Raw genomic sequence first — 11918 nt, 5'->3', positions numbered from 1 at the left:
AAGCCGCAGGGTCTGGGACTTAAACCATGCTGTCAGCCATATGGGAAACCAATGCCTTAACCACCATGCCACCTGCTGACGCTGTCCATTCGTTCTCCAGTGTTGGGGTAAAGATAATTCCCTGTCCTCTTTAAATCACTTTAAATTTGGACCCAGCTGAGAATGGGGCACAGGAGTCATGTAGCCTGCGATCAGATCAGTCATACTGCTGTTGACACTGGGAGGCGTACTTAGAGCTCAGCTACAGCTGTGCTTTCCGACAGTTTTCCCCAAGTTGTAGGGGCTCCATCAGAGGGAGAGTCGCTGCTTCTCACCTCCACATTTCAGCCACAAGAGAGGGCAAGACCTCAGGCCTGGGCCCTGACCTCTGACCCCTGATCCAAACCCCGGACCTGCCCGCATGGAGGCAGAGCCCAGTAGCTCCCCAGTGGCTCAGCTGAGCCTGGTGGTCATGCGCAGTGAGTGGTTCCAAAGTCACCACTCAGCAGACTCTCGATCTTCAAGGGAGCAGCAGGTGCAAATAGACAATGCTCCATTCTCTCAGCCTTTTTTTTTCTTTAAAGAATTATTTCAGGGACCAGCAGTTAGCGTAATGGCTATGTTGCTGGACTCCCATGTAGCCAACCATGGTTCGAGTCCTGGACCCGGTGGCTTAAAACTCATTCCCGGCGTGTGTGCCAAGATCCTGAGAGGAGAATGGAGGAGAAGGGATTGTGGCATGGCAGTCCCCCCGAGGGGTGATTTCTCGCTTTCTGTCTCTCTGTCTCTCTCTGTCTGCCTAGCGAGTGCATGCTTCCTATAGCAAAAACCTCTCCAAAAAAAAAAAAAAAGAATTACTTAATTAACTTATTTATTTCAATTTGACCAGAGAGGGACAGAGAGAGAGAGAGAGAGAGAGAGTGAGAGTGAGAAAGCAAGCCGCCAGGTCTGGGATTCGAACTGCAGTTTACCATGTGGGAGTCCAGAGCCCTTAACCACCACACCAGCTGCTGGCCTCATCTCTCAGCCTTTTTTAAAAAAAAGATTTAGTTTGTATTTAACTTTATTTATTATTATTATTATTATTTTCCAGTTTGATCAGAGAGAGACAGAGAGAGCATGGGAGAGAGAGGGGGAAAGTGAGAAAGCAAGCCACCAGGTCCAGAACTCAAACTGTGGTGGGCCATGTGGGAGTCCAGCACCCTTAACCACCATGCCATCTGCTGGCCCCTCTTGGCTTCTTGAAAGACATTGTTTCTACTGCGTGCGTCAAGTTAGGAGGCTATGTCGAGTGCCCGTGAGTCCGTGGCCATGTCACCTTTTCGTTTCTTCAGCTGACATCAGCAGCTGTGGGCCTATTTACCACCTAAGGGACCTCTCGGTCTCCCATGCCTGAGGGGATGTCCCCTTTTGGTCTCTTCTGCTGACAGTAGTACCCACAGGCCTGCTCACCCCTCCCCTGGGGCTCCTGGTCAGCAGGGTAGCCTCATCTACGACCTCAGAGCAGCAGCCTCCCTGCTAGCTGGTGTTACCCCCACGTGTGGGCTCGGTGGCCTGGCCCAGTGGAGCAGCCTTCCCTGTGGAGTCTAGCTTTTGGCTGGCTCTGCTGCTATCCTTGAATGGTTTTGAATTGGCATTATAGGTATTTTCTAGTTTCAGTGAAGGTGGCATTTCTGTTTTCTGTTTCTTGTTCTGTGATTGGGTGGGTCCAAGAGAAAGAAACGACCTAACATTTAAATGACTACACCTAAACTGGATCAGTGTAAAGCGATTGCAGTAAGGGCAGATAATAGCACGAGGACTGTAGCTTGCCCGATTACTTGCCAGATAACTGTCGTGTTACTTGGAGGTCTAAAGTACATTCCTTTCCCGTGAGCGTGCAGTAAGTGTTTGTGTCATTATTGCTTCTTTCCACAGTGGTCCCTCACATTACCGATGCTATCCAGGACTGGGTTATGAATCAAGCTGTGGTGCCTGTGGACGGTAATAAGGAAGAACCCCAAATATGCGTGATTGAGGCAAGCACAGAACATTTCTTTATAAGCTTATATCCTGCAGGGTCCTAAACATCTGCTTTTCATCCACTCACCGAGTAGTGCAGAATGCCTCCTGGGAGCTGGATGCTGGACTAGGAGGTGGGGTTACAAGTCAGTGGACGTGAGTGATGTTAAACAGACACTCACATGTGCTCCTAGGCAGTGTGCAGTGATCTGTCTGAGCCTCCTCTGTGCCGGGGCCTGGGAGGATCACAATCTCTGCCTGTGAGGAGCTTGCCAACAGCCTTGTCCACACACGACAGGGTGTGTTCCAGTGCACGCTATGTGAGAAGCATTTGCAGGGTGCTTTGCTTTGGAAGGTAGAGAGAGACTGACTTAGGGAAGTCGGGTGGGAGGTGGGAGGTGGGAGGTGAGCAGAGATTACCAGCTGGTTTTCTTTTTTTTAAAGAATAATTTAATTTCTCATTATCCTTCAGTTTGACCAGAGAGAGAGAGAGAGAGAGAGAGAGAGAGAGAGAAAGAGAGAGAGAGAGAGAGAGAGGGCAAGCCACCAGGTCTGGGACTCAAACCGCAGTCAGCCATGTGGGAGTCCAGCAGTCCAGCACCTTTTTTAAAAAAAATTAATTAATTATTATCATAATCTTGTTTATATTACATTGAATCACATATAACTTTACAGTGTATTACATTTCTTTTACCAGAAGAAATACCATGCATGTCAGTCAATTCAGAAACATTAAATTCCCCATCTTCATCATCCAATAGCTTTCCATTCTTTTCTGATTATCATTTAAAAAAAAATAATTATTTTATTTTATTTATTCATTCTTTTTTTTTTTTTCTTTATTTAACCAGAGAGAGACAGACGTTGAGAGTGAGAGAGAGAGGAAGCGAGAAAGCAAGCCACCAGATTCGGGACTCCAACCGTCAGCCATGTGGGAGTGTCCAGCACCTTAACCATCACGCCACCCGCTGGTCCCAATTATCATTATTATTCTAATTATTATTTGGAAGTCCAGCACCTTAACCATCATACCACCTGCTGACTCCAGTACCAGCTTTTTATTATTTGGAGAGGTTTTTGTCCTGCAGGGTGCATGCTCTCACCAGAGAGACAGAGAGAGACAGAAAGCAAGAAATCACCCCCTGGGGGGGATGGCCATGCCATAATCCCTTCTCCTTCATTCTCCTCTCGAGATCTTAGGCACACACGCACATGCACCCGGTGTGAGTTTAAGCTACTGGGTCCGGGACTTGAACTGCGGTCGACTATATGGGAGTTCAGCGACATAGCCATTACACCATTTACTAGTCTCAACCTAGTACCAGCTGTTTTAAGAAAGAAAAAGTTCAGGGACCAGCAGTTAGTGTAATGGCTATGTTGCAGGACTCCCGTGTAGTCGACTGTGGTTCGAGTCCCATACCCGGTGGCCTAAAACTCATGCCGGGCGCGTATGTGTGCGTGCCCAAGATCCCAAGTGGAGAATGGAGGAGAAGTGACTGTGGCATGACCATCCCCCCTGGGGGGTGATTTCTTGCTTCCTGTCTCTCTGTCTCTCTCTGTCTGGCGAGCACATGTGTGCTATAGCAAAAACCTCTCAGAAAAAAAATTTAAAAAAAAAGAAAGCAAAAGTTCAAACTTGCCACTTGTTAACTGCTTCCACTCTCTGTCCTTCCTCTCCATATGCAGAATGAGAATGACATCCGTGTCCTCCTCATCTAAGTGTCACTTGACCCAATTGCCAGGCAGGAGTACAGAATAATGAATCATTTGGGTACTGGAGTCAGGTTTCCCAAGTTCGAATTTCTCCGGCAGTGTATAACTCAGTGGTTAAGAGTCCAGAGCAGACTGCTTGGGTGTGTAGCCTGCCCTAACCTCTGAGAAGTTTGCTTTACTTCTCTGGGCCTCCGTTTACTTATCTGTTCAATGGGGATAATGATGATACTTAACTCATTGTTTTGGAGATTAAGTAAGTCACTATACTTAGTGCTTAGGATGATGTCAGAGCTAGAGTAAGTGCTCAAAAATTATTAGCTGGTATTAAGATGCCTGCATGACTTGGCAATTCTTGCAGCCTCAGTGTATTTATCTATAACCAGATGAGGGAAAGTGAAAAATAACCCCTCAAGGAGGATGGTGAGGCCACAGTCTCTTCTCTATCCTGCTCTAGGGATTTTGGGCATGTGCGCACACGCACCTGCTGGCCCAAATATTGAAGATTTCTAAACACTGTTAACAATGGTGATCTGAATTGGCAGAGGGACTGCAGTACCACTGTGGGCCATGCGAGGGCAGAGGTGGATAATACTGAAAGAACTTTCACACTGCTGATTCCCATAGTACCTACCCCCATCAGGAAACAGAAACTGACCCCATATGGTTTAAAGTGCAGACCTCTTTTTTTTTTTTCAACGCTTAGAACAGGTTTATTTTTTTTCCATTAAAGTCTACGCAGTATAGTTAGTGTGCATTTACCCTCCTTGCCCTCACCAAGTTCCTGATTGCCTGTGTTTCTTACAGTTTCATAATTAGGTTTGTTGTTCTCTTACAGAAAGATCATGTGTTTGTGTCTGTTCCTTTCCTAGGAAGCTTGATTTTTAATTACACTTGTCCTCTGAACTGCAGTTAGTAACTCTTAGTCTGGTTCTACTGTGATTATGCCGGCAGGTACACCAACACTGTTAGCCAGGGCTTATTTTGAATTTTGAGGCTTTCTCTCCAGGGCTGACCACTAACCTAAACCCTCAGGGCTGTGCGCAAGGTGCTGAGCATGCGCCCTCATGGGATTTACCGCCTAGAGGGATACAGAGACAGCAAACCAGGACACAAATGAACGAGTGGTCACGTGTGCTGTGTTCCTAGGAACGGCACAGACAAAGCACTGTGTGAAGGGGTAGCAGGATCTGGCTGCTTTAGGTGGATGGTCAGGGTCAGCCTTTTTGAGGAGGACACATCTCTCTCAGGGCTGACGGCCAAGGAGAAATAAGATGTAGTTGAAGAAGGAGGGTGGGAGGGCCTGGGATGAGGACCTGGGATGCCAGTGAAGCATGTTGTCTTCAAGTCTTCCAGCACTTCACTTTTAGTGTTGAGCATGCAGTAATTGCTTAGATGCTAGAAAATTAATTTTAAAATCCATGTGATAGTGTGTAATTATTTAAATATGGCAAGGGTTAATGGGTTCAGGTGAATTTTATCCTATTCTTTTTAAAGAATTATCGAGGACCAGTGGATGGCGTGGTGGTTAATGCACTAGATACTCCCACATCGCTCACCATGGATCGAGTCCTGGACCTGGTGGCTTGCTTTCTCATTTTTCCTCTCTCTCTTTCTGTGTTTCTCTCTCTGGTCAAATTAAAAATGAATGAATTAATTAATAAAATAAAATAAAAAAGATTTATTAATTTTATTTCTTATTATTATATTTTAAAATTTGAAATTAATGTTTATTTTTCTCATAATCCATATTTCAACTTTTTTAAAACTTATTTATTTATTTGTTTATTTGACCAGTCAGGGACAGAGTGAGAGAGAGAGAGAAAAAGCAAGAAAGCAAGCCGCCAGGTCCGGGACTCAAACTGTGGTCAGTCACTTGGGAGTTCAGTGCCTCTGACTACCATCCCACCTGCCAGTCCCCTATTATTATTATTTTTAACTTGACCAAAGAGAGAGAGGGAAAGTGAGAAAGCAGCCACCAGCTTCAGGACCCAAACCATGACCAGCCATGTGGGAGTATAGTGCCCCAACCACCATACCTCCTGCTGGCCCCTATCCTAGTCTTAAGTAACATGCTTAAGTAACTTTACTGGAAGCACATTGTAAGCGTAAGCTGACATTTATCAGAGGATTACTGTCAGGACTATTCCTGGGGCTTTTGGTACTATTTGTTTCAGAAAACCAGCATGCTGTAATAATAGTGATTTAATTCTAGTAGTACCAACATTAAAAGGAGACTGTTCAGATGTATGTAGGTGTGTGTACGTGCATGGAGAGAGAGAGAGAGAGAGAGAGAATGCTCACTATTTCAATCCAGGCAGGACCAGGTATCTTTTACCTTTCTCATGTTGTCACTGATTTGGCCTCTGCCTTCTATCACAGTCCACGGCAGAAATGAGCTTATCTCCTCTGTGGCCTATATTCTGGATTTTTTTTTAAGAGAGTTTTTTTTTTAAAGAATTACTTTATTTAATTTCATTCATTGTTATTTATTTATTTTTTTTTATTTGACCAGAGAGTGACAAAGAGAGAGAGAGAGAGAGAGAGAGAGAGAGAGAAAGAGAAGGAGGGTGAGAAAGCAAGTCGCCAAGTCTGGGACTCGAACTATGGTTGATCCAGTGCCTTAACCACCATGCCACCTGCTGGCCCCAAGAGAGATTTTTTAAAAAATTATTTTATTTAACTTTATTTATTTGTTTAAGCCACCAGGTCGGAGAAGTGAACTAGGGTCAGCCATGTGGGAGTCCAGCACCCTCAGCCACCACACCACCTGCTGAGCTCCTTAAGAGAGATTTTTCCTATAGAGTGGGTGTGCTTGCTAGAGAGACAGAAAGACAGAAAGCAAGAAATCACCCCCAGGGGGGATGGCCACACCACAATCCCTTCTCCTCCATTCTTTTCTCAGGATTTTGGTGATGCACACATGCACACACGCCTCCCTTCTTAATGGTCGGTTTAATTGTATACTGTTTACCTGGCTAGGTTATACTCCATCCCTTTTTTCTTCTTTCATTTTCTTTTTAATTTTAAAAAATAATTATCTGTTTAATTAAATTAATTAATTTATTTATTTATTATTTTAAATTTGACCAGAGAGAGACAGAGAGGAAAACTGAGAAAAGCAAGCTGTCAGCTCCAGAATTTGAACCGTGGTTGCCAATGTGGGAGTCCAGTGCACCAACCACAGTGCCACCTGCCAGCCCCTCTTCTTTCACTGTCAAGTCTCCATTTCCTCTTTCCTTTACTTCATCTCCAGTTTAAATGTTCACAATTTTCTTTTTAATAGCTTTATTGAGGATTCATTTATATAGTGTAAATTTCACCTGCTGTTACTTTATAATTCAGTGATATTGAGTGTGTTCACAAACTACCATTCTTATGCAACCATCAAGCTTCAGGTCTTGTGCTTGAGTGATTAAGAATTCTTCTACTAATCTGGGTACTGTGGAAGATATTGGGTCATTTGTGTCTTTTCGTTTGTTTCCCATCCCCAGCTGGGAGGCACCATCGGAGACATAGAAGGGATGCCGTTTGTGGAAGCATTCAGACAATTCCAGTTTAAGGCAAAAAGACTGAATTTCTGTAATATCCATGTTAGCCTCGTTCCACAGGTAAGCTTTCTAATTAAGTGTGCGTACAGCAACTTTGAAAAGTTTTCCTATGATATTCTATGTGTCCTACATCTGAAACTGGGGAGACATTAATTATCCAGAAGAGCCAGGTGGCCAGTGTATTGACAGGGATCCATTTCTTTTCAGCCCAGTGCTACCAAAGAACAAAAAACTAAACCCACACAAAACAGTGTGCGTGCGCTGAGGGGGTTAGGCCTGTCTCCGGATCTGGTGAGTTAAGGATGGTGGGTACGTTTATCTCTAAAATCTCTTAGAGTAGAACCTCCGTTTCCTAATCTATAACATCTGAGTCTTTGGTAGCTCTCAAATGGTTACTGTGACAGCGAGCCTTGTGTATCTGGGAACCAGACAGCTTATTCTCATATCCTTGAATGTAGCTTAAATCGGCCATTCGTTCTTCTCCAGGCCCTCATTTCTGTGTCCTGTTGGGATTTTGGGCACACATGCACACATACCTGGCATATTTTTGCTATAGGGCGCGTGCGCTCGCCAGACAGACAGAGAGAGACAGAGAGACAGAAAGCGAGAAATCACCCCCCAGAGAGGATGGTCACGCCGCAATCCCTTCTCCTCCATTCTCCTCTTGGGATCTTGGGCACGTACGCACACGCGCCCGACGTGAGTTTTAAGCCACCGGGTCCAGGACGTGAACCGCGGTCGACTACGTGGGAGTCCAGCGACATATCCATTACGCTAACTGCTGGTTCCCTACCTGGCATATTTTTAAAGCTTCCAAGGCCTGGATATAAACTTTGTGGTTGGGATGTGGGATCCAGCCCCACCCCCTTTTTTTCCAGAGTTTTTTTTTTTTTTTTCCCCATGAATCAAATTTCCCCAAAATGGGAATTTTATTGATTACTTTATTCCCTCACAAACAGACCAACTGTAATCAAATGAGGTGAACATTCACCTCGAGATTTTGTCGTCTTCCTAATAGAAAAGATGAAGCTTAGAACTGGATCACTTGACCCTTTCTCTCCTTATCTCCTCCCAGTTCCCAATGCTCACATCTCTTACTAGCCAGCGTTCTCTTAGATCTGCAGTTGGGCTCAACACATTCAAGCCTCAGCACAATCTTCTTTGTAGTTTTTGCCTTTTTCCAGAAAATTGGCTTAGTCTGTCCACCATGGCCACTCTGCTCCTGTCATAACGCCACTGTCCCTAAGCACACAGAGAATCCCTGCCCTTTTTGTGCGGTGTCACTTTATGGTGCTTGCCACACTTCTTACAGAAGGTCCAGCGGGTTTTGGGGACGTCCACCATCCTTGCGGGCCTGCTATCTGCACAGAAAGCTTTTTTCAGAGGTTTTTGACTTAGGGCACGTGCACTCACCAGAGAGAAGGAGAGACAGAGACAGCAAGAGCAAAAGTGATAAATCACCCTTCAGGGGGGATTGCCACAATCCGTTCTCCACCATTCTCCTCCCAGGATCTTTTTTTTTTTTTTAAAGAATCATTTTTAAAATTTTTATTTATCTATTTTTTAATTTGACCAGAGAGGGACAGAGAGAGAGAGAGAGAGAAAGAGAAAGTGAGAAAGCAACCCACCAGGTCTGAGACTCGAACCATTGTCGGCTATGCGGGGGTCCAGTGTCCTTAACCACCGTGCCACCTGCCGGCCCCTTATGAGCTTTGATTCTGTTCACCAGAGACGTCTTGCTGTTTCAAGTTCTTACTGGTAGCTTTGTCTGATTATACTTGCTTATATTAGTGCTCAGACCAATTTCGAATAAGCTAGTGCAATGCCCAGAGTGAACAAGTACATATTTGGTCAAGTCTATTATGGTAAAAAGAAATGGATCTAGTAGCATCTTCCTGAGAATGAATGGCCACACGAACAGTCAGGCTCCTCTTTGCTGACCCGTACACAACTGGCTTTGACAGATTATCTGCCGATGCACAGCACCCATGGAGATGGCTGTGAAGGAGAAGATTTCCATGTTTTGTCACGTGAAACCTGAACAGGTGGGTGCTACTCTTTAAACTCTACTATCTTGCAGGTACTTCTGCTGATGCCAACATTTTACACCACTGCAGTGACCCCCAATTACTTTTTGCAGCATTTAGGCAAGCGTTGAGGGGCTCCTACTTAACCATGACTCCCTTGCCCTTAAGTGAACCATCTTGAGATTCTTGATTCCTTAGATAGGATGTGTTTCTTTGAATGCTCATTTCTTAGCTATAGGCATGAAACCAGGGAGGGTTTTTTTGTTTTTTGTTTTTTTTTTTTAAAGAGAGATTTTTGTAGGGCATGTGCACTCACTAGAGAGACAGAAAGTGAGTTATCACCACCCAGGGGGATGGCCACGCCACAACTCCTCTTCCAGTCTCCTTTTGGGATTTTTGGGCACTTACGCACATGCACCTGGCTTGAGTTTCAAGCTGCCGGGTCCGGGACTCAAACTGTGGTCAAGGACATAACTATTATGCCATCTGCTCTTCCCAGGGTGGGGGATTTTTAACTCACAGTCAAACTTCCAGAAAGGGAAGTGAAGTCTCCTTTCGTCTTTTTACCCTGTCTTTTCTTCTGAGACGCCTACTGCTTTCAACGTTTTCTCCTTTGTACTTGTTGCAGCTTAAGTCAGTCTACACCTCACAAACATGTAGACATTCATACTATCGCCTCTGATTGCATTTGTGGCCTCAGTTCACGTCATTGCTCCAGAAACCATATTGTGATTTTGGCTCAGGCCCTCTGTTCTTTTCCTTTCCTTTCCTTCTTCCTGCCTTCCTTCCTCCCTCCCTCCTTCCCCCCTTCTTGCCTTCTTCCCTCCCTCTCTCCCTCCCTTCTGCCTTCCTTCCTCCCTCCTGGATCCTTCCTCCCTTTTTGCCTTTCTCCCTCCCTCCTTCCTTCCTTCCTCTCTCCCTCCTCCCTCCCTTCCTGTCTTCCTTCCATCTTTCTTTCATTGACAATAGGGTACGTGCATGTACCAGAAAGAGAGAGAGGAGGAGGGAGAAAGTGTCCCGATGAAGCATGGTGGTGCCGCAATCGCTTCTTCTCCACTTCTCCTTCCTGTCAGGATTTTGGGCACATATGCATACATCCCTGGTATATTTTTCAAGCCAGCAGGTCTGGGATTCAAGCAGCAGTAGGCCGTATGGGATCTGGATGTTTTTCCCTTTTTTAGAGATTTTTGCTATAGGGCATGTACGCTTGCTGGAGAGACAGAGACAGACAGAGAGACAGAGAGTGAGAAATCACCCCCCAGGGAGCATGGGCATGTCTCAATCCCTTCTCCACCATTCTCCTCTTGGGATCTTGAGCACATATGTACATGCACCCAGCATGAGTTTTAAGCAACCAGGCATGGGACTTGAACTGCAGTCGAATGTGGGAGCCCAGTGATGTAAGCATTATACCATTTGCTGGTCCTGGGATCTGGATCTTTTAATGACTAGGCTGCAGGGCCGGTCCTAGGTCCTCTGTTGTGCAAGACTTTCCAGTCTGGCATTCTGATCGTTAGCTTTTCTTTTTTCTTTCTTTCTCTTATCTCTGTCTCTTATTCCCAGTAAGGTGCAGGGATAAGTGATCGAAGTTGGCTCTAGTTTAAAAAGGATAATATGAACAGCACTCAGGAAAAGGGTGAGATTTGCCAGAAACCTTTTATCTTTAGATTGCTGTGGGTTCTCTGAAGTCTAAAAGCTACGCTGTTAGAGTAGCATGCCTTGGGAGGCACTGGGAGGAGGAGCCCGTGTGTGATGCTTCCGAGTCCTTCAGAGTCAGTACGTGTGTCTGGGCCATGTGGAAGCGTGTGATGGCAGACTCAAGGGACTCCTCTCTATTTCTACATTGTGCCATCTTGTGTACCCCTTTTATTGGCAAATGCTACTTTGTGTGTGTATTAAGTAAATAGAACTCAGTTTCTGAAATGGAAAGAATAAAGCTTTTTGAATGGGATTGCTGAGAACTCTGAAAATAGTATATATGGTCTAAACTTTAGACCATATAACACCTGTAGGCTATTTAACTAGAGATTCTGAAGAATGCACTATCCCATCAGTCCACAGGCTAGATTATTAGTCATTTTTTATCAGTATTTTTTTTTTTCTGATATGAGTTCATTCTCCCACACCTTACTTCTAGTCTTCTCATGACGACTGGAAGAATCGGCATTTAAAGCTCTTCTCATGGGGCCGGCAGGTGGCATGGTGGTTAAGGGCACTGGACTCCCCCCACATGGCGGACCGTGGTGTGAGTCCCAGAACTAGAGGCTTGCTTTCTCACTTTCCCTCTCCTTCTCTCACTCTGTCCCTCTCTGGTAAACTTAAAATAAATAAATAAAGTTAAATAAAATAAATATTTTTTAAGAAAAGCTCTGGGGGACTGGCAGATAGTGTGGTGGTTAAGGGTATTGGACTCCCACATGTTCAACTGTAGTTCGAGTCCCAGATCTGGCGGCTTGCTTCCCCACTTTCCCTCTCTCTCTTACTCTCTTTCATATGCTCTGTCCCTCTCTGGTCAAATTAAAAATGAATAAAGTTAAATAAAATAATAATTTTTTTTTTCTGAGAGAGAGTTTTTGCTATAGGGCATGTGCGCTCGCCAGAAGACAGAGAGAGACAGAGAGACAGAAAGTGAGAAATCACCCGCCGGGGG

The 11918-nt window shown here is 45.0% G+C and overlaps 1 protein-coding gene across 2 annotated transcripts in view; it reads left to right on the top strand.

Annotated features, from left to right (window-relative positions):
* CTPS2 (CTP synthase 2) overlaps nt 1–11918 on the top strand; it is a 129787-nt gene that overhangs the window by 8704 nt on the left and 109165 nt on the right. For both annotated transcript variants that reach the window (XM_027775459.1, XM_027775458.1), the window contains exons 3-6: nt 1897–1997; nt 7185–7301; nt 7449–7532; nt 9206–9286. In XM_027775459.1, the coding sequence (XP_027631260.1) occupies nt 1897–1997; nt 7185–7301; nt 7449–7532; nt 9206–9286 (383 nt within the window). The remainder of the gene's footprint in view (nt 1–1896; nt 1998–7184; nt 7302–7448; nt 7533–9205; nt 9287–11918) is intronic.

This window comes from Tupaia chinensis, unplaced genomic scaffold, assembly GCF_000334495.1.
Source record: "Tupaia chinensis unplaced genomic scaffold, TupChi_1.0 Scaffold000567_1, whole genome shotgun sequence".
NCBI classification, from domain to species: Eukaryota; Metazoa; Chordata; class Mammalia; order Scandentia; family Tupaiidae; genus Tupaia; species Tupaia belangeri.
Note: the sequence above shows the minus strand (reverse complement) of the source record. Positions and strands in the feature narration are given on the sequence as shown.